This window comes from Dermacentor albipictus, chromosome 8 (assembly GCF_038994185.2).
Source record: "Dermacentor albipictus isolate Rhodes 1998 colony chromosome 8, USDA_Dalb.pri_finalv2, whole genome shotgun sequence".
In the NCBI taxonomy this organism is placed as follows: Eukaryota; Metazoa; Arthropoda; class Arachnida; order Ixodida; family Ixodidae; genus Dermacentor; species Dermacentor albipictus.
The window spans coordinates 73993230-74016083 of NC_091828.1; the positions used below are offsets into that span (position 1 = coordinate 73993230).

The window sequence follows — 22854 nt, forward strand, 5'->3', positions numbered from 1 at the left end:
AAACGCTGACAAGTAAACACTTCCACCACCGACGAACCCCAGCGCTTTCTTACAAATAAAAAAAGAATTCCCGGCCGATTACGATACTCCCTAGTGCGAATTTTGGGCGCAACTGTTTAGGTGTTTTGAATTCCTGATATTTTTTGGCATAGAGCTCGATTCTGAACGACAGGATCCTCTCGGCGGTGGCGCTGAGCCTCTGCTCGGGGAGCTTTTTGAGCAGCGGCGGCGGCCGAAGCATTTCAACCGGTTGCATCGCTCATTGTTCAGAAAGGACGCGTGAAAATGGGAACGCGGGGTTCGCGCGGGGCGCGTTCCCTAGTGTCGGCGGCGCAGGTGAAGTATCGTACGCACAGTGGGTCAGAAGCTCACGCCACCACTTTGTTTCCATTACTCTAGTTTCCATGTAAGGTGTCGGTGGACGCGCTCGTCGCATGCCTGGCCACTGCCGTGAAACACGTCTCGTGCGGCACACTGCTTTCCTCCTCACCCTTTCGCCACACTTTCCGCCTGCGATTTTCTTCTCATGCTACCCCTGGTCCCTCCTCCTCCTGCGCTTTCCTTGCTCTCGCCGTCTTTCATCCCCAGCTGCTCTCCGCGTTCACTCTTTCATCCTTCGCTCATCTCGCTCACTCGGTTACACCGAAGACGACAACGCTCAACGCAGGAACGGGCACCCAGGAGCTGCGCGCCAAAAGTCTTCATTCTGTGGGGTCCCAACTTGGTTGCTTAATTTTACTGGTCGCTTCATCTTAGTGGTTGGTACGCGTGCTCTGGCTTGAAAACCTTGTGGGCTTACATGCGATGAACACTTGTCGAGGCACGGCAGGCACGCCTGGACAATATGGCTGCACGCTCAGTTGTTTTCTATGCAGACAATGCCACGCAGGCAATCCGCCGGCATCACTGCTTGGGACACCCATTCGCTCTGCAGTAATGAAAAATTACGGTCACTGACCAAGTCAGAAGCGAAAAGTTTGTCGTTTCAGCAGGTTCCTTGTTCTCAATGCATCATACGTAAGCTTCGAAACGTTAAACTTTTCATTTTCGACTTGGTCAGTGAGCGTAATTTTTCATTAATCTAACATGCTAACTGAGCAGACGAGCTTTCATCGGAATCATGACTAAACTTTTATTCTATTGGCATCCTGGCTGTTTAAGTTAAGCATGTATGGCAGCCCCATCGATTTAGTCGTGACTCAGAACGAATGAGAACGACTCAGAACGTCCATTGAAATGAAGGGCTTGCTTTCGCAGTTGTGGTGACATCCGAAAGTAGTCCACGGGTTGTCAGAGGCGTTGGCTAGTCGCATCGTGCTTCGAAATTCTGCCTCCTTGAGAATATATGCCAAGTGGTCCGGTCTGTTTGTGATTATACCGTCCACGTGGTTCCTGCGGCATTCATGAATGAAAGAAAAAGAAAATTATGCAGATCCCACGCGCTGTGGCAATGGATGTAAGCGAAGCTTTCTTTGCGGTTTGCTTAAATTGGCGATTACGTTTATGACGTACTTTGAAGTTATTAAGCGCATGGTGCAGTACGAGAGAGCTGGCGTGATGGTAAACGTTACCTTCCGCGCGCCACTTGTGCTTTTCCACGCAATACACCGAACAAGCAGCGAGACGTGTTTGCTAGAGGCATTGTTGTGCGCCACTGTACACAGTCTGAGGGAAGGTTAGCACTGTCTATGCCTTATTGACACCCATCATGCGCCTCTTCCTTTCCTCTTTTTTACGCTCTTCCCCTTCCCCCAGCGCAGAGTAGCTGGCTAGAGAGATTACCTTAGGCCGACCTTTCTCCATTTGGTATCTTTAAACCTTCACTCTCTCCTTCTCTCTCTCTCTCGCACCATGCATCGCTTCGAAGCAGCAATATTAAACAGTGATTGAATTAGTGGGCTTTGCGAGCCAAGAACGCAATTTGACTATGAGCCGTGCCGTATTGAGTGACTACAATTAAGACCACTTGTCGTTTTTAGCGTGCACATAAATGAAATTACAGGAGTCCTTTAAATTTGCATTTCGCCTTCATCGAAATGCGGCCACCGCGGTCGGTATCGACCTCGAGCAACGCCGAAGCCACTGAGCTATTGCGAAGTTTACAGAAGTGTTGATTTTGCTGACTGTCGTCGTGACGCTGCGGAGCTTTATTCTCGGTTTGAGACTACGTGCCGTGTATCAACTGTCCGCTGGTCTAAACTGCACAATGTTTTCTTTTCTTTTATTCTTCCAGAAACAGCAGAAACGTACTGTGCCATGCTTTGAATTGAAATTTATGCAGTTTGACCACAACAGTTATCTTCAACAACCACAAAGGAGGCATGGTCACTGACGTTGTTTTGCCGCTTTCCAGTGCTACCCGTGCCATGTAGACGAGCTGCCACTAGCGTGAGGGAGCGGTTCACTCGCTTCGTGACGGCGGTGGCGAATGAATGCGTATAAGGGTGCTGGTTCTACCAATTCTGCGACTCTCCTCGCTACCTCATCTCTGAACTTGCGCGTTAGTTGCTCGAACAAGCGGGACGTCTGTATAGTGAGCTCCTGAACGGCACTTAGCAATGAGGTGAAGGTGGTTTGCGTCATGGATCCGGGACCTCATTGAAAGAGGTTCGACGTTAAGCTAACGTATTTCTTTCGCATTTAGCGCTAAATCGCCGCAGAACTTTTTGATGCGAAGGCGGCGAATGCTTCATCGAGCGAACAAGCCAGCGAACGTAATCAGTAGCGCCGAACCGGTACCTAGAGTGCCACTGGCTGCGACGCCACGTCACTAGCGCGCCTGGACGGAGCCGAGCGGGCGAAAGGGGACACCTCCTGCGGCGATAGCGCACCACGTGTTGCGTGAGGGGAGAGGGCATCGCCTAGACGCCACGCCACCCCGTTCCATCGGCGCTGAGCCGTGCTCCCGCATGGGTTGCAGAAAATAGCGCTAGCCTTTTCTCCTTCCCCTCAAGAACCACTCCTCTCGCAAACCGGCGCGCGGTGTCCGAGCCAGCACCGCGGGCTGTGCTGCTTGCTGGCTCGGTCAGCACGTACCGCTCTGGCACATTCGCAGCGCGAAGCTTGAAGGACCGCTCAGCGGCGTTCGATGAGATATTAGTGCTTTGGCATTCACAACAAGTGCTTAGGAGTCCTAGGACTTTTGTTCAGTGTTGCCTCTCACTTTTTTATCACACACCAGCACAGACGAGTAGCCGGTAAATCTCACAGGTGCTGCATCTTCTTAGATTCATTTAATTAAAAATTACGCAAGGCGGTTGTCTTCTGTAAAAATTTAACGGTATGACGAGGGAACCTACTAATTTTCGCTTTACGCCGGCAGATTCAGTTCTCGCTGCTCTCAAGAGTTTTCGGCGCAGGCCGGACTCGCGCACCGACACACGATGATGATGATATGATGATGATGAGTTTAAGAGAACCCCTAAACTGCTCGATCAACACACAAAGAGTTATTCGCACCTGAGGGACAGTCGGAGCTGCTGCGGAATATCGATGGTCCACTGGTAAGCTTTCTCGACAAAGCCGTGTGGTTGTCCCTTGTTGCGGTTTGCGACGACGCTGTTCATCCTGCCGGCAGGTCGAAGGTAAGAGACACAGTTGCTGGCACCGTCTCCTTGCCACCGGTGACCTCGTATGCCGAGGTGCCGGTACATCGCCTCAATAGTATTGAGGTCCTCGTTGTTGCTGACGTCGAATCCTGCGTAGTTTTGGGCAACAGCATGGTTCTATCATTTTGGACAAAAGTTTCGCACGCGCTTAGCTCGAGTCGTGCTGGTGGAGAAAAAGAAACACGACATTCAGCTTCCTGCTCGCCGGATGTCTTTTCCAAAAGAGGCGGGTCTTTGCTGCTCAGTGCAGCGACGTCGTAATTTGAAGCCAAATGATGGCCAATGAGAAAGTGAGAGAATAATGGAAGGGTAGTAAATTAACGAGAGAAGAATACTGGTTTGGGCTAGTTGGTTAAGATTCATGGTCATGTTACATGATCGTTCATGTTGTACGTACGCCACATTTATATATGTATATAAACAGCTTGACTTCCTATCATTAAAACCAGTTGAAAGTTTTCACTTGTGTCTGTCATCCCCCATTCTACGTTCGCAGATAAGCGGTGCGCAGATAACATTGAGCCAGCGAAAATAAAGGTGAGCAGGGTAGTCATATTTAGCCCAAATAAAGAAGTTTGCAGTTGCGCCCGATAAGCGAAGCACAGATTGCGATAGCAAATTACTAGATAGCTCTACGAAGTAAGGATAGTAGCTTTATCAGCCGTATCAACTTGTAAACACTCGCTTACTAAATTAACCATGACAGAATGTGTAAGCGTGACTCAACGAAGACATATAGAAAGAAACAGACACACAGAGACAGCGCTGTCTTTGTGTGTCTGCTTCCTTCTATGTCTTCGTTGAGTCGCGTTTACACATACTATCATGGATTCGCACCAACTAGCCCGTCATTGTGTCCAGCTAAATTAACTATCACGGTAAACATGAACACATCTCGCTCGATGAGCGCGGAAAGTCGCTGTGAAAACTCTAGAGTAGGGAATCGTGGCAGCAGCCACGAGCCAACTGAGCCCCGAGCATCTGTCGCTTCAACGTGGACGAAATGCCGAAAGCACTGTGCATACGAAGCTACCGGCACACTACGCACACTCTGCAAACATCACAGTACGCTTTGAAGATGAGGACCGCGTGGCTGCGCACTTTGGTCGCGTCGCAGATCGCTTTCAAGGCACACGAACGCCGTCAATGCGTACCTACGGCGTCCGTCAAAGGCGTCTACTACGGCGTCCACGATTCGCGTGGCCAACGCCGTAGTAGACGCCGCGGTTGTCTCCACTCTGTATGGAGTGGCGGGCGCGGAGGACATCGAGGCACTCTAGCAGCCGCCGGAGAAGAACGCCCCTCCTCCCTCGCCTGACTTCCCTGCCTCGCGCGCCATAGGAGAGGGCACGCATCCGGGCCGCGCTCAATCGCTCGCGCACGCAAGATTGAACCGTGTTCGCCGGCTCGCGGTCACACACTTTCACTCATACGGAACCTCATGGCGACGGCATAAATGCGTTTGGAGTGTCCATATAATTGGTATCGCAATAAAAATTTTCACGGGCTAAAGAAATCAAAGACGCGGGCAGAGAAAAAAACAATCCGCCTTCCTTCTACCATGTGAAAGTGGATGTACATACAGCGAACCTATTGCCAGCAAGCATGACCAAAGTTGGACAAAGTTTAGACAAGCACCACCACCACCACAAGTAACGCACGCCACGCGAGCACGCACGTGTGCGGAAGTGCAGAATACAAGCTCGTTCCTCTAGAGAGGCCTTCCGCCAAGCGCAAGTTCCTCGTCGAACTAATTCACTTTTTCAAAGTTAATTGCATCAGAGAATTCGTAAAGTACGGCTAACACACATGCTGCAGACATGATAGCTCCAGATTGTAATTCCAATATATGGGTGAACATATTAGCGTGAAGTCCAGCGGTGGCGTAGAGGTAGAACACCTGCCTCGCGTGCAAGTAAATGGGATATAATAGGGCTCAGTGAAGTTAGGAGGCCAAAAGAAGCATATACAGTGCTAAAAAGCGGGCACGTCCTGTGTTACCGGGGTTTAGCGGAAAGAAGGGAACTAGGAGTCAGATTCCTGATTAAAGAGAATATAGCTGGTAACACACAGGAATTCTATAGCATTAACGAGAGGGTGGCAGGTCTTGTTGTGAACCTAATAAGAGGTACAAAATGAAGGTTGTACAGGTCTACGGCCCGACATCCAGTCATGATGACCAGGAAGTCGAAAGCTTCTATGAAGACGTGGAATCGGCGATAGGTATAGTAAAAACTAAATACACCATTCTAGTGGGCGACTTCAATGCCAAGGTAGGCAAGAAGCAGGCTGGAGACAAGGCAGTGGGGGAATATGGCATAGGCACTAGGAATAGCAGGGGAGAGTTATTAGTAGAGTTTGCGGGACAGAATAATATGCGGATAATGAATACCTTCTTCCGCAAGCGGGACAGCCGAACGGCGAGACTAGAAATGAAATAGACTTCATACTCTGCGCTAACCCTGGCATCATACAAGATGTGGACGTGGTCGGCAAGGTGCGTTGCAGTGAGCACAGGATGCTAAGAACTCGAACTAGCCAAGACCTGAGGAGGGAACGAAAGAAACTGGTACATAAGAAGCGAATGAATGAGTTAGCTGTAAGAGGGAAAACAGAGGAATTCCAGATCAAGCTACAGAACAGGTATTCCGCTTTAACTCAGGAAGAGGACCTTAGTGTTGAAGCAAGGAACGACAATCTTGTGGGCATCATTAAGGAGTGTGCAATGGAAGTCGGTGGTAACTCCGTTAGGCAGGATACCAGTAAACTATCGCAGGAGACGAAAGATCTGATCAAGAAACGCCAATGTATGAAAGCCTCTAACCCTACAGCTAGAATAGAAATGGCAGAACTTTAGAAGTTAATCAAGAAGCGTGAGACAGCTGACATATGGAAGTATAATATGCATAGAATTAAACATGCTCTCAAGAACGGAGGAAGCCTAAAAATAGTGAAGAAGAAACTAGGAATTGGCAAGAATCAGATGTATGCGTTAAGAAACAAAGCCGGCAATATCATTACTAATATGGGTGAGATAGTTCAAGTGGCTTAGGAGTTCTATAGAGATTTATACAGTACCAGTGGCGCCAACGACGATAATGGAAGAGAAAATAGTCTAGAGGAATTCGAAATCCCGCAGGTGACGCAGGAAGAAGAAAGGAAAGCCTTGGGAGATATGCAATGGGGGAAGGCAGCTGGGGAGGGTCAGGTAACAGCAAATTTGTTGAAGGATGGTGGGCAGATTGTTCTAGAGAAACTGGCCACCCTGTATACGCAATGCCTCATGACCTCGAGCGTACCGGAATCTTGGAAGAACGCTAACATAATCCTAATCCATAAGAAAGGGGACGCCAATGAATTGAAAAATTATAGATCGATCAGCTTACTGTCCGTTGCCTACAAACTATTTACTAAGGTAATCGCAAATAGAATGAGGAACACCTTAGACTTCTGTCAAGCAAAGGACCGGGCAGGATTCCGTAAAGGCTACTCAATTATAGACCATATTCACACTATCAATGAGGTGATAGAGAAATGTGCGGAATATAACCAACCCTTACATACAGCTTTCATTGATTACGAGAAAGCGTTTGAGTCTGTCGAAACCTCAGCAGTCATGGAGGGATTGCGGAATCAGGGTGTAGACGAGCCGCATGTAAATATACTGAAAGATATCTATAGCGGTTCCACAACCGCCGTAGTCCTCCTTAAAAAAAGCAACAAGATCCCAATAAAGAAAGGCGTCAGGCCCGGAGATACGATCTCTCGAATGCTATTCACAGCCTGTTTACAGGATGTATTCAGAGACCCGGATTGGGAAGAATTGGGGATAAAAGTTAATGGAGAATACCTTGGTAACTTGCGATCAACTGATGATATTGTCTTGCTTAGTAACTCACGAGACCGATTGCAATGCATGCTCACTGACCTGGAGAGGCAAAGCAGAAGAGTGGGTCTAAAAATTAATCTGCAGAAAACTAAAGTACTGTTTAACAGTCTCGGAAAAGAACAGCTATTTGCAATACGTAGCGAGGCACTGGAAGTCGTAAGGGAATACATCTACTTAGGGCAGTTAGTGATGGCGGATCCGGATCATGAGACGGAAATAATCAGAAGGATAATAATTGGCTGGGGTGCGTTTGGCAGGCATTCTCAGATCATGAACAGCAGGTTGCCATTATCCCTCAAGAGAAAAGTATATAATAGCTGTGTCTTACCAGTACTCACCTACAGGGCAGAAACCTGGAGGCTTACGAAAAGGGTTCTACTCAAATTGAGGACGACGCAACGAGCTATGGAAAGAAGAATGATAGGTGTAACATTAAGGGATAAGAAAAGAGCAGATTGGGTGAGGGAACAAACACGAGTTAATGACATCTTAGTTGAAATCAAGAAAAAGAAATGGGCATGGACAGGACATATAATGAGGAGGGAAGATAACCGATGGTCATTAAGGGTTACGGAGTGGATTCCAAGGGAAGGGAAGCGTAGCAGGCGGCGGCAGAAAGTTAGGTGGGCGGATGAGATTAAGTAAGTTTGCAGGGACGGCATGGCCACAATTAGTAGATGACCGGGGTTGTTGGAGAAGTATGGGAGAGGCCTTTGCCCTGCAGTGGGCGTAGCCAGGCTGATGATGATTAGCGTGGTAGCGTTATGGGCCCCGTGTCGCAAAAGACCTGGCATGTGCGTCCCGCGTCCAGCGTCGACCGTCGTTCCGGCTACAATAATTTCGGACCACGCATACCCAACCACGCAGGCCCTCCTACAGCGTAAGGTAGTTACTGAACTAATTGAATTTCTCACGGTAAAATGCGTGTCGCAAAACTTGTAAAGTACGAATTTACAGTCGGACGCTATCATGTCTGCAGGTTGTGTGCACCACCTACAGACATGATAGCGTCCGACTTTAATTTCAATGTACGAGAAAACATAATTCTGTTTCGCGGAAACTCAAAACATAAGCCCCCTTTTCCAACGTTTCTGCCATTCATAAAGCGGCCATGGCCTCCGCGCGCAGATCTCAAAGGCCACGAGGCGGCGCGCCCGGTTCCTGCAACACCTCCAGAAGCCACTCGCCTCCTCCGCATCACTGCCCACACAAGAGGCCGCGTTTCTACCAGAAAGCTCCCCTTCGTGCATAGCGTTTGCCACCAGCGTTTCACATGATTGCGATTTCAACAATGCTACTGGTGCGCCGTGCAGGGTGGGGGAACGCCGCCGTAGGCGTCTCACATCGGCCGCACCACGCATCAGCTCCGTCACCTTTTGACAGGACCCGTGGAACTTCGGATGTGACCCTCCTGAATTTGATACTACTGGATATTCAACATCACGAGGAACCTGTCGAGAACCGTCTCGTACAGGTGAGCCAATATTTGGGCATTTTATGACAATTTGTTACTTTCGCCACGCCACGGATAGCTAACCCTCAAGAGGGTTAGCTTTGACTTCGTCGGCGCCGGGGTTTGCCCGGGACTTACCGGCCGATGGCGACCACCATGACGGCTGGATACGACCCTACCACCATGGCCTGGGCAGAAATCGAGACTCATGGCCAAGACGAGGACCTGCCACCTACAGAAGATGAGTGTCTTTCCGTGACGGTGAATCTCCGCCGGGGACGCCAGGGGAGGAAGACGGCTACAAAGGGCAACGCCGCAGCTGCGTCGCCCCCGTAAAACACGGCTGCTAGGAATCCCAGCCACCCCGGCAAGCCCGGCAATGTTCGCGTTGCGCTGCCACTGAACAAGAAGACGGCAACCATGGGGAAGTGGGAGCGGCAGTGGCCCACTATGTGGGTGGGGCGGCAGGAGCTGCTCTCAACGTCTGGCCGGTCTGGGACCAAAATCTCATCGTCTGTGGAACACAAGTGGTGCAAGCAGCGGACAAGATTGCCAAGGATTTTGACTTGAAAGTGGGTGAGCGCTCCTTCCCCTTTCGGGGTCCTGTGAAACTAAATGGTGAAGTGTGCCGAGGTACGGTCAGTGTACGGGCTGACGAGACCTCCACATCCCTAAAGGCTAAGCTTGAATGGCGAGAGGGCGATATTGCCTTCATACGGAAACTTGGTGCATCCAATGTGGCGGTGGTGACCTTCGTGGACCGGCGGTTACCGCGTTACATACACTACAACTGCGAGTGTACCCCGGTCAGGGAGTACAAAAAGACGATCCCCGCCTGCTACATATGTGGCATGATGGAGCACCGCGTGGACAACTGTCCCCACCCAGTCGTAGGACGGTGTGGCTACTGCGGCCAACACGTTGGAACTTCGAACCAAGGCCTGGCTGAACACGAGTGCACCCCGACATGCATGATCTGCGGCAGGGCTCACCTCACTGGCTCCAGAGATTGTGTAGGCAAATATCGGAAGCTACAGCGACCGGGACAACCTACCCAGCAACAAAGGGGTCAACCACTGAAGACGGGCAAGCAGGGACACGTCACCCAGCAGGACCACGTAACCCCGACCAACAAGAAGACGGGCAAGTCCGGGCAAGCCAACAGAAACCAACCTTCTCAGAGCCAACATGTAAAGTCCAGGACCGGTGCCAAGCCGCCAGCCTTCAAGGCCAAGGATTTTCCACCGCTTGGCAACAACCCTACTGCAAACCAGGTGAGCAACTGGGCGGGGGTTGCCTGTACTTCCTCTCAACCCTCCTCCACCCCCATGGTACTGGAGCTGAGAAAAGAATAAGAAATTCTCAGAAGTCAGAACGTGCAGCTGGCTGCTAAACTCAATGCACTGGAAAAGGCTAGGGCAGAGCCGCTTGTTCCAGGAACAATGGATGAGTGGGACGACTCGGCATCTGTGTGCTCGAGCTTTGCTCCGATGTCATGCTCCCCTGTAATCGCTAACTTGGAAAGCCGCATAACGGCGCTTGAGCAAACCATGGCCGAACAAATGGCCCAGCTTCCCGGTCTGATTGCGGAGACCATTCAAGCGCGGTTGCAACAAATTGCACCCACTATAACTCAACAGGTGACGGTACAAGTAACGCAAAACATCAAGGCCTGGATCCGGGCCAGTCCAAAATTGTTTAGGCGCGCAGGCCCTGTCAAGGAGGTGAGCCGCCCATCAAAAATATTTCGCTCTATCGATGACGATGAAAATGATGATTCCCCCCTAGCAGCCTTGCAAAGTGCCGGAGCAGTTGCGGCAGTGGGCGGGTTAGACCAACCAACCTCGAGTCAGCAACATGGCTCAGGGGACTAATCGGTCACCTCGACAACCAAAACGGGAACCTCTATCGTTAATACAGTGGAATTGTAGAGGATTCCATGATCGGCATAAAAGAGCACACTTCAGCCTCTACCTCGAAACTCTTGAATTCTTAGCAGCCATTATAGGTTTGCAAGAACCTGGCGCATCTGTCAAAATGTCGGGCTACAACACATTCCAGAAAAACCCATCCACCTGTATTCTTGTACGCAAATCGTACACGGCACAGGAAGTGGATCTAGACATTAATCTGGCCTACTCGAACACAATGGCCACCGTGCTTCCCCTGCGGCGCTTTGACTCATCAGTGCATATTCTTAATATCTATTGTCCGCCCAAACTCAAACACGTTAATTTCTCTGACATATTTAGTCGGGCGCTGAAGATAGCGGGTCGCGACCCATTGTTGATTGTGGGCGATTTCAATGCTCCCAGTCAACTATGGGGTTACAGGAAGGAGGAAGCACGTGGGCGTAAGCTAGCGGAGCTTATCTCAACGCTAGGCATCCCTCTGAAAACCGACCCGGCACACCCTACGCGTATGGGGAATTCCGTCACCAGGGACACGTGCCCTGACCTGACGCTTTCCAAACACGTGCAAAACACTGAATGGCACAGCATGGAGGACACTCCCGGCAGTGACCATTGTATCATTAATACATTATTAGATGTACGACCTCTAAAGCGGCCACTTATTCACACCCGACTTCCAAACTGGCAGGCATTCCGTAAGTCCTTACCAGCCACCGATTTCTTTGAACATGGATATCAAGCATGGGCACTAACACTCACCTCAACCCTCAAACAACACAAGAAGCACATCCAGACAACGGAGGACTGCCCAGCTGTGGATAACCATCTACTCCACCTCTGGGAAGCCCGCCGCAGTCTTACCAAACGCTGGCATGGACAGAAACACAACCGTACCCCCAGAAGACGAATTGTAGAGCTCACCCAAAAGGCCACGGAATATGCTTCTCACCTGGCTGACACTTACTGGGTGGACCGGTGTGACACAGCAGCTTCACAAATGTCTGGTGAAAGCACATGGAGACTTTTCCGCTATCTGATTGACCCCTCACAATCAAGAGGAGAAACACAAAGACATTTACAACGTGCACTCCACAACTTCAAAGGCACCACAACACACCTGGCCGAGGCATTACGGGACAAGTATTTGTGCCGGGAACAGGACCCCAAAGGCACGGAATATGTTTATGCAGGCAAGGATAATCCGAAGTTGGACCAACCGTTCCAACTCTACGACCTCAAGGCGGCTCTGACCAAGATGCGCAGGGGCACGGTGCCAGGTAGGGACAAGGTCACAGTTACACTGCTGGCCAACTTCCCTGACCAGGCATATGAAGCCCTGCTCGAACATATTAACGCAATTTGGAAAGGGGAAAAACCAGTTCCCTTAGATTGGAAGACAGCGCTGGTTACATTCATTCCTAAATCAGGCAAGGCAATCAACACAGACAACTTAAGACCTATCTCGCTCGCATCGTGTGTGGGCAAACTGACGGAAACGATGGTGCGCGATAGACTCACAGAATATTTGGAACACCGTAACACCTTCTCGGACATGATGTCCGGCTTTCGCCCCCACAAGTCAGCGCAGGACATCCTGCTCCAACTTAACAGAGATGTAAAACAGCCTATCGAGCACCCTCATAATGACAAGGTTATCTTAGCCTTGGACTTGAAGGGTGCTTTCGATAACGTTAAACACAGCATCATACTGGGTCACCTCAGTGAGACACACTGCGGCCGCAACACTTTCAATTACATAAAGGATTTCTTGACAGATCGGGCTGCACTGATCCGTATTCAAGACACCGAACATGGACCCTATCAAATGGGCACGCGGGGCACGCCACAAGGCGCGGTGTTGTCGCCATTGCTCTGCAATTTAGCTATGCTATACCTTCCGGCACAGTTGAATAATATTGAAGGCATACGGTATGCGCTGTATGCTGATGATATCACGATCTGGGCCACCGAAGGCAACTGGAGGAGAGCCTGCAAGCAGCAGCACGGGTAGTGGATCGCTACATGGAGCACTGCGGCCTCCAATGTGCACCAGCAAAGTCCGAATTTGTTCACTTTAGGGCTTTCCCTAAGGATAATACAAACATCCACTTATCCCTCGGCAGTGGCCCCATCCACGAGCCTAAGGAGATTAGAATTCTGGGACTATTCGTACACCATCGGCGAAAGGTCGACACAAGACTTGAAAAGCTCCGGAAGATTGGAGACCAGGTGGGTCGAATCGTCCGCCGGGTCTCCAATAAGAGAAAAAGGTTACGAAGCAAGGACGTGGTGCCGCTCGCTCATGCTTTCGTAACTATCCGTATCCTGTATTCAGTCCCTACCTCCACTTGCGGAAGCGCGATGAAGACCGGGTAGAGGTTATCCTCCGCAAAATGAAGAAAATGGCGTTTGATCTCCCGGTATCCACTTCCAACGGACGACTTCTCGATCTTGGAATGGTCAACACCTTCCAGGAGCTCAAAGAAGCTCATCTAACAAATCAATACACAAGGTTAGCCCAAGCACAATCGGGCCGACTACCTCTGGCTCGACTACACATCCAACACGACTTCTACATAGAAGAAAGAGTCAGCGTGCCAGAACTATGGAGACGCGTCATCCGAGTTCGACCTCTTCCAACCAAGACGGATAGAGAAGACCGTACTGGACTCCGCCAAGCTAGGGCGGAAGCTTTGGAGCGTCACTATGGCAACAAACATGGAGTTTACTATGTAGATGCCGCTAGGCCAAGCCACTGGGGATGGTATACAGCAGCAGTCATACATCAGGGAACACAGGTGGATGGGCTCACTTTTCGTGCACCAGGTACAACAGAAGCAGAAGAGGTAGCCATCGCCCTAGCTGCCTCTGACTCTAATTCTAAATATATCATTACGGATTCGCGTGTGGCGTGCCGTAATTACGAGGCTGGTTGGGTCACCCTATTGGCCGAGCGAATAGTGAGAAACTGCAGCAAGGATGTCGATTAAACCCCCCGCTGTATAGTTTGGACTCCTGGCCATCAGGGCCTTCAAGGGAATAAAGCTGCTGATGCCGCAGCCCGAGCACTCACTTACCGGGCGTCCCCTTTGGCCCCTGAGATCGTGGAACAAGAAGGCGGAATTTTCTCGACTTTCAAAAACATTTCCACATTATAAGGATAGCCATCGCCGGTACCCAGCCCCAGCTAAAGGACTGCGGAAAGCGAACGAACGCGTTCTACTTCGCTTATATACCAACACAATGCTGTGCCCGGCAGTAATGAAACGTTTTGATCCTGCGATCACTGGCAAATGCCAACACTGTGGCGAGGTGGCTGACCCTTATCACATGATGTGGGCCTGCCAGCAAAATTCGGCTCTCACCCCCCTCCCCCTACCTTACCCGAGAGGACTGGGAGGCGGCCCTGCTTGGTTGCTCAGACCTTCAGGCCCAAAAGGCCTTGGTCAAGAGGGCCAGGCTGGCGGCTTCGACCAATGGGGTCCCGGACTAGGGACTCCACCTAGTATGTAGGGCTCCTGCGTGAGTCCACACCTCTCTTTCATAATAAATGCTTTCCACCACCATCGCGCAAGGTTGCTTTCTGCCAGGTTTTGTGGCACACGCTGCATAATTCTTTTATTGTAATGAATAAAACGTTTACATTGTAATATTATTGACTTTTCTTGACTAGGAGCAAATAATATGCACGTTTAGTAATTTGAAAACGTAATATTCGAAAACAAGTTAAGACCCTGTTTACTCAAGCCAGGGATTTAAAACTATCGTAGAAAATTCATTACCATAGACTAAGCTTTTGCTCTGTCAAATTTAATAAGTGAGGGAAAATAACCTTTCAAGATGCATAGGAAAATTCTCGCTTGAAAACCAACAAGAAACTGCAACTGAACGACACCGCTTTCAGCACAACGTTGAAACTTCGAGTACTTTGCTGTCTTGTCATTTGCTCTTGCCGAGGTTGAAATTCCTGAAGCTGCTCTGTACGCGCGATTTTTGTGGGCTATTCAACAAAAGAAAATTGTGGAGACCCCAAAAGGCCATGTCGTCTCGTGGCAACTCGCAAAAGGCGTACGAAGCAAACGTGAAAATTCACTTCATTTGCTGCGTAGCGTGGCACCGAACGCGTAGAAATGGGAGAATGGAACCTGCGGTACAAGCTTTTTATTCTCCCTTCGCCTACGTACCGAATTCGGTAATCCACGTCTCCGCGCATTGCACTTGTTGAGCGAGACGCCATTTCCCAAAACAAACCGGCGAATAGCTTTCCTCGCAATTTCGACGGAAAATTGCAGCGATCACTGCGACGGTGCGACTGTGCGACTAACCGGTTGGTCGCAGCCGAAAATTGGGGGGTTGGCACTGCGACTGCAATTTTCATCGAAAACGACGGAAATCGCACTTCCGTGCGACGAAAATCGCATCATGTGAAACAGGCGTAAGCGTCTTCCAACTTTATTCCGTTACGCGGAAACTCAAAGACAAAGCCCTTTACCAGCTGCCGTGAGGTCTGTCCGAGCGGCCGCTGCCCTTAGATAGAGGTATGGTTTTTGGAATATGTTTGCCATAATGTCCATTACGGTTGCAGCACACGCTTTGCGACAGATGCAGCGGGCAAAGCGCCCACGCATCGAGGAAATATACACTGTGTGCACACGTAACGAGCGTGCACACGCATGTGTGCTGAAGTGCAGCATACATCTTCATTCTTCTAGGCCCTCCGCCAAGCGCAAGTGCATTATTGGATTTAAGGACAGAACTAACTGAATTTCTCAAAGTATATCGTGTTAGAAAATTTGTAAAGTACGATTCAAAAGCGGCAGGCATGATAGCTTCGGATTATAATTCGAACGTATACGAGAATAATGGCATCGTCACGTGAGGGTGTCGTCTGGTGCCGTAATCCCATAACATCATCACGTCGAACTTTACGTCACGCGATGACGTCTTCGTCAAGAGATCAAGTCACCTGATGATGCCATGCGACGCCTCTCCGAGAAGCAGCACTAGCAGCACGCTATGCGCTGCCCGCTTCTATCACTGTCTCCGGGATCGGCCCACATGTTTGTGTGCGAGAACCGCGCACGCGGACACAAAAAATACCGACAAACTAGAGGCCAACAGCTTCGTTGTAGAAAATCTGAGCACATCTAAGCGTTTCTTATGAGTTATGAATACGAAAGCAATAATGTACAATTGAACGTCGCTGAGCGGTCTTCTAGTTATGAACCCCTTGCATGCAAGTGAGCGCGCTGATGCGTTTGGCGCGTTTTGATTTGACCTTACCGTGACGAATTTACACTACATTTCACAAGCTGGTTGCAGCACTGTGAAAGTTAATGTATTCTTAGCCAATAGGAAGACCGAATGTCCCTCGAGATGTGCTCCTCTGCACCGTCTCCTCTGCTCAGCGTCTGTTTGCCATCCTGATACACGCTCCAAAATTGGTGGCCTGACGCCAAAAATGTTCTGACGCCGTAACCGTGAGCTGCGTTTATGTGCATGCGACAGGTGGGCTTCGCTTTGCCTGTGCGCTTTCCCTGCAGCCTCTTGCCTTGCAGCCTCTTTAGCAAGTAGTATGGACGAATGCCCTAACTAATGTTACCCTGCGCCACAGCATCTGCTCGGCGTTTACTTGGCGTTTGCTATGTGTCATCATCACATACCTTGCTAAAGCGATATAGGAAAATAATGATGCAGTGAACAATTAGGCTTTTATAGCGTTCTGTATTGCCAACGTATCATCAATGCTAATGCTGTGGCGCCACCTGTTAACTAGAAATCAAACCAGTTATACAGCTTGGTGCCGTGTCTGTAGTCCTAGCAGAGTGAAAACAAAACAGCCGATCTCAATAATTATGACAAATCATACCTAATGATATGACCTCAACTTGAGATGAGGCTTAAGGATGATGTATTTTGCCACTTGTTTCTTGCTGACAGGGCGGAGAGCCAGTTAGAAGCGCGAATTCGGATCGAAGCCAGTGGTAGTCGCTATATTTGGTCACGGTTAGTATGGCTATTACGGTTACCGCCGTTAACTGCTACAGTAATTTTCGGTATACGAGGTGCATGCGTAAAGGTCCTAGCATGTCACGTACTGCTGTACCGTATCATGTAGCGAGCAAAAAAAACAGTGCCCTTCCACTCTGTCAAGAAGGATGACCAGTGAAGCTGTGTATGTGGGCCCTTTAATGGCGAACTCCACGTCCGCCGCGGGTCGGCCCGGCATTGCACTATATTCGGGATCGGCCTACGTATGGGGACATGCACCGATCAACTGCGAATGAACAACGGGAACTCCATACCGGAGCCAACGTTTCTACTAGGGAACTTCCCTTCGTCAGGCAGATGACGTCCTTTTGTCCAAAAGCTGACAAAGACAATTTTTCTTGAAAAAGACAAATGGTGATTAGCCCGAGCGCACTGCACAGGAAACCCACATCGGTTCTTATGGCTTTTTTTTTTGTAGCTTCGCCTTTCCTAGACGGATGACAATTTTACAATTCATAAAAATTTCTCCACATTGCGGATTTTCGCAGAACTGATTTGTGCTTTCAGTTCCTTCTGCGCTTCAAATGTTCGAGTAATTCAGCCTTGCTCTGTGACCTGCTAACCTCGCGGTTAGTTAAGATGGTAGAAGGACCGCCCCGAGAAGTTGTTCGTCCCGGGTTCCATCCCCGGACCAGGACAAATTTTTCTTCGGCTGCGAAGCTTTCCCTCTCAGAAAACCTTCCCTCTCCTTTGTAGCTTCGTGCTGCTATCACGGGAATGTCGATTTTTGCACTTTGTGAAACTTTATGCACCTGACGGATTGCCGAGGAACTGATTTGCCATATTAAGGCCAGTTCCAGCATCTTCAGCTACATTAAAACATGTCTTGAGGACCTGCCCTAGCCGAAACCAGATCCGACGACACCACCTACAAGATGTGGCCCTTAATCCCGTGAGACCACCGGGCTATGATTCCCGGCTCCGTGAGCCCAACCAGCGAGCCTTACTGATGTATATCGGCGAAACGTAATCGTTTATGCCATTGGGCAAACTTCTGCAAAAACATAACAAAGATCAGACTTGCCGAAACGTTGGCTCATGTCTGAAGTTTCCCTTGTTTAACATTGTGACACGAAATGACAAAGGCTTACTTGAAAAGGGAATGATGTTTTACGGGATGGTTACCTATCTTGTCGATCATTTCGGGCCTTTGGCGATGGATGGTCAGTACCGCTCCCCGGAGCACTTCTTCATCGTCGACGCTGGGTACTGCCAGCAGGACGTTCAACGCCTTCGTGACAGGGACTGCAGCAAAAGTATGACAAGATGATAGGCGAGAACATGTACCACATACCGAGCTCGCAGCACACCTCTTCTATACAAAGTGACACAAACAGGTAAAAGTGAAACTCCGTCGGAGTTTCACTTCTCACCTGTGCGTATACGCAGGTGACAAGTGAAGTTGTCATCCAGTTGTCACCTTGCCATAACTGGAAAGGCATGCAACGAGCACATCCTCTCGTCCTATGAGATAGATTGTCCTCCACCAAATCCCAAGCCTTAACACTCGTGGTCACTACCTTTTCAACACTAATCTGGCGTGGCCCGACTTCAAACCCAAAGCTCCACATATATGTCATTGCTCAGGTCATCTATGTGGGGCTGATGGCATAACGTTGTACAGAAATATGATCCATAGGTTCCTGGGTTTGCACGCAATGGAGAAAATATCAAGGGTGTTTTAAATGTTTTTTTATCGCTAACATAATAAAAAAACTCGCGGAATATACAGCAGAATTCTACTTCTTGAGCTAGAATACTCTCAGAGGCGGACGTGACTTGCACGAGAAATCAAGATGATTATTTGACTACTTACCAATGTATCACTAACATTTAAACTAATTACTTTACGATAATGTGATTTATGAATTGCAACTGGCGACTTCGAAAGTCACATGGAAGAAATTCAAAGTCACGGTCGCGAGATATGCGTTCCAAAAATTTACGACGAGGTTCATTGGTGTTCCAGCACTTTTTAATGATCGATGTATGAAAGAAGTTTTGGTAAAAAGAAAGGAAGCAAGTGCAACAGCAGTGCATTTTTACCGCAAGTTTGACAGGGATAATCTCAAAACTTGTGCCAATTTCGTAATTCGATCGGAATGGCTGTGCCCTGTGAAAGCGCTGCTTCAACTCATGTATTGCCCTTTGTGCGCTAAAGTAAGCAGTGTAATATCGTTAATTTATCAAATATGCGTTTTGATTTACAGCGCAAGTATTGTCCGCCCATTCGAATAATCCAGTTCAATGAGAAGATTTCTGCTGTGTCGCAGGGCTATTCTAAAAATTATGTTAGCTTTAAAGTAAAACACCCGGGTGTGAAACTCTCGGCTTGCTTCCCGTCCTCAATGCAGCGCCTGTGCCACTGCGAGTTTCTTTAGCGGTGCTTCATCCTCAGAGTTTCAGGCTCTAAACAATTAAGCCTTGCGCGAGTGATCGCGCGCGTCGCCTGGTGGCTAAGATCAGGGCAGAATTTTCTGAACCGCAGTGACCTGCATAGACTTAGTACAGAACATGTGGTTTCTTAAATGAGCTATACTAGCTAATCAGACTACCTTGGCGGCAACAGCCAGTATCTCGTTTCAAAGGTGTTGCTATACTCATATCCATCAATCCATGATGTCGAGCCATTAACGGGACAGTAGAGAGAAACACTAAACCAGTTTATACCGCTAGAGTACCCTTTGCAAACTCAATTTCAGTTAATGCGCGATAGGGGGTTGAAAACTGCAACACAATAAGGAGGCCATTCCTTCGCGTCAGGTGGGCGGCTTGGGAGTAGCCCCACTGGCGTGAAGTTACAATGTTTCGGACTTTTCTCCGTGAGTTTTTATGCGAAGCATATTACGAGAGCTCAACCCAGCTCCTCAGGCGCGGCGGTGTCGCCTTCAATACCACGTGACACCGTGACGTCACGACGGAGGAGAAACGGGGCTCCAACTCGCGCCGTCGCTCGCGGCGTCGCGGCGGTATATAAGCAGCTGCACTTGCCTCTGCTAGACACTCACGAGGTGAGATGCCTCCTGGAGACAGCTGCTCGTTGGAATGAGAAGCGAAGGTTGCGGCGTGCTACAGAGACTGATTTTCTAGGTGGCTTTGGCTCAACTCTTGCAAGACGGGCTGGGTGGGAATCGAACCAGGGTCTCCGGAGTGTGAGACGGAGACGCTAGCTACCACTGAGCCACGAGTACGATGCTTCAAAGCGGTACAAAAGCGCCTCTAGTGAATGTGGTGTTGCCTTAGAAACGAGCTGTTAAGGCTCAGGAGTGCGTCGCTTGCTCAGGCGCACATTTCGTAGCCGCGCCGAACGCTGCGTTGCTCGACGCTCACCGCGTCCAATGCTGGGCGCGTAGTCGCTGCGCCGTAGCCCATTGTCTTCCACCCCTTGGCGGGTCGACGGGAACGCTGTCGCGTTCCACTCTTGAAGGCGAAGCAGAGTAACGCATGAGTTGTTTCTTCGTCTAGCCGAACCAAATATAACCAAGCAACAGCAGTTCACCAGGCTAAACAGTGGTTCAACAACTAAAATAAAGGCTAGTATGCTTCGCATCCTGGGCTTAACCTTAGCTAAGCCACAGCCATTTTTTTGCTTACGTCTTCACTCGATAACGGTAGTTACCGGTCGTTAGCAGCACTCTTTTCGAATACTGCTTTCCTACCTCCATGCCACAGATGAGACAGGAGATTTCTCGCAATGTCGACGCCTGCCGCGTACTTCTTGTCCGGATAAAGACTGCCAGCGTTGAGGTTCAAAAATAGCAGGGTGAGGCGCTTTTCATATATGCCCCCGTCTGGAAGGAAAAATTGATGCTTTATTAAAACGACACAAAGTGAAAACGCCAACTGCGCGTGGGCTCGTAAGTTGCACCTCCTTGCTATCCAAACACCGTCTCTGAGCTCAATGAATCCAGGGTGTCTACCAACCGGGAAAACCGGGAAAACCGGGAAAACCGGGAATTCTCAGGGAATTTGAACAGTCTGGAAAAACTCAGGGAAAATTCAGGGAATTTGTGCTTCTATCAGGGAAAATTAGCTGTAATTTTATTAAAGGGAACGAAAGTCGTGTTAATGCTGGCTGCAGTGACAGAGGAATCGCAACGAATCGTCATTGACGCCGTGTCATCGGCACGATGCATTGCCAGAGTAGTAAACGACCGGTTTTCTAGACGCCTGATTTTTCGGACATGCCCGATAATTTGCACGGTTTTGCGGCACCACCACGTACTTTATATAGTCAGTGTATATTGACCTGACTGCAGGTCTGAAATGGCATTAATCAAAGCCGCTACCGCCGCTATTTTGATTATCTCGCCGCCCCGAACCGGCACTCTCGCAGGCAGATCCGCTGGCAGCCGTAACCACCACCGCGGCAACGTTAGGCCTAGCTGCTTCTATGTTCGCTATTAAACTTCTTGCCTTGCGGTGCCGTGTTTTTCATTGAAAGAATTCGCCGCTATCGCCAATGGCACCGACTCCGCCTTTGTAATACTCGCGATTGGCTTTGAAGCTCGCAGAGCACAACGCGTTGCGTAATGCCAGTCTCCGAAAGTTAGCTTCGCCTCAGTACACTAGTGTTAGGCGGTGAAGCATAACAAGCGTGGGAAGGGGGCAATTGTCACGGGACACAGTATGTATTCCTTAATTACACATGCGTGCACCCCGTCTCCTGTCACAGTATAAGCCCTAATATGCCTAATAAGCGTACTGGCAGGCCTTCAGAGCTTTTTCAGACGTGCCTGTGGTAATTTGAGCCCTTAAAGGCAGGTAAAGACATGCTATAATTTTTTTCAGACTGCCCGTTTTTTTTTTCAATTTTTTTTGTGGCCCCTCGGAAGTCCGAAAAATCAAATGTTGACTGTACAACTGACCAAGAGGATGCTTCAGATGATCCATGTGGTGAAAGCGTGGTAGAAGGAGGATGAGAACAGAAAGGACCGACGCACTGAGGAATTAACGGGAAAGGAAGAGTGCTGCCGCCTTTTTGAAAGAGCTTGAGCTAAATAAACTAAGTGATGGCTGACGCTGAGACACAGGTGTCCCTCATCCAAACCAAAATAAATTGTTTAAGCAGTGAAACCCAACACTGAGATGTTGTGTACGGGCTGAGAGTATGTCAGGAGAGTTGAGGTTGACTTCCCAGCTGCTGAGAGAGAACCTTCATCATCATCATCATCATCAGCCTAGTTACGCCTACTGAAGGGCAAAGGCCTCTCCCATACTTCTCCAACTACCCCGGTCATGTACTAATTGTGGCCATGTTGTCCCTGCAAACGTCTTAATGTCATCGCGCCCACCTAACTTTCTGCCGCCCCCTGCTACGCTTCCCTTCCCTTGGAATCCAGTTCGTCACCCTTAGTGACCATCGGTTATCTTCCCTCTCATTACATGTCCGGCCCATGCCCATTTCTTTTTCTTGATTTCAAGTAAGATGTCGTTTACCCGCGTTTGTTGCCTCACCCAATCTGCTCTTTTCTTATCCCTTAACGTTACACCCATCATTCTTCTTTCCATGGCTCGTTCTGTCGTCCTCAATTTCAGCAGAACCCTTTTCGTAAGCCTCCAGGTTTCTGCCGCATATGTGAGTACTGGTAACACACAGCTGTTATACACTTTCCTTTTGAGGGATAGTGGCAACCTGCTGTTCATGATTTGAGAATGCCTGCCAAACGCACCCCAACCCATTCTTATTCTTCTGGCTATTTCAGTCTCATGATCCGGATCAGTGGTCACTACCTGCCCTAAGTAGATGTATTCCCTTACCACTTCCAGTGCTTCACTACCTATCGTAAACTGCTGTTCTCTTCCGAGACTGTTAAACAATACTTTAGTTTTCTGCAGATTAATTTTCAGACCCACCCTTCTGCTTTGCCACTCCAGGTCAGTGAGCATGCATTGCAATTGGTCTCCTGAGTTACTAAGCAAGGCAATATCATCAGCGAA

General features: G+C 49.3%; 1 protein-coding gene across 4 annotated transcripts in view; it reads right to left on the reverse strand.

Moving 5' to 3' along the window:
- Positions 1 to 1113: 1113 nt before the first annotated feature.
- LOC135921772 (dermonecrotic toxin SPH-like) overlaps positions 1114 to 22854 on the reverse strand; it is a 43996-nt gene continuing 22255 nt past the window's right edge. For all 4 annotated transcript variants that reach the window (XM_065456087.1, XM_065456078.1, XM_070523593.1 and 1 more), the window contains 4 exons: positions 20574 to 20705; positions 18040 to 18159; positions 3460 to 3697; positions 1114 to 1392 (listed from right to left, as the gene is read on the reverse strand). In XM_065456087.1, the coding sequence (XP_065312159.1) occupies positions 1200 to 1392; positions 3460 to 3697; positions 18040 to 18159; positions 20574 to 20705 (683 nt within the window). In that variant the 3' untranslated portion in view covers positions 1114 to 1199. The remainder of the gene's footprint in view (positions 1393 to 3459; positions 3698 to 18039; positions 18160 to 20573; positions 20706 to 22854) is intronic.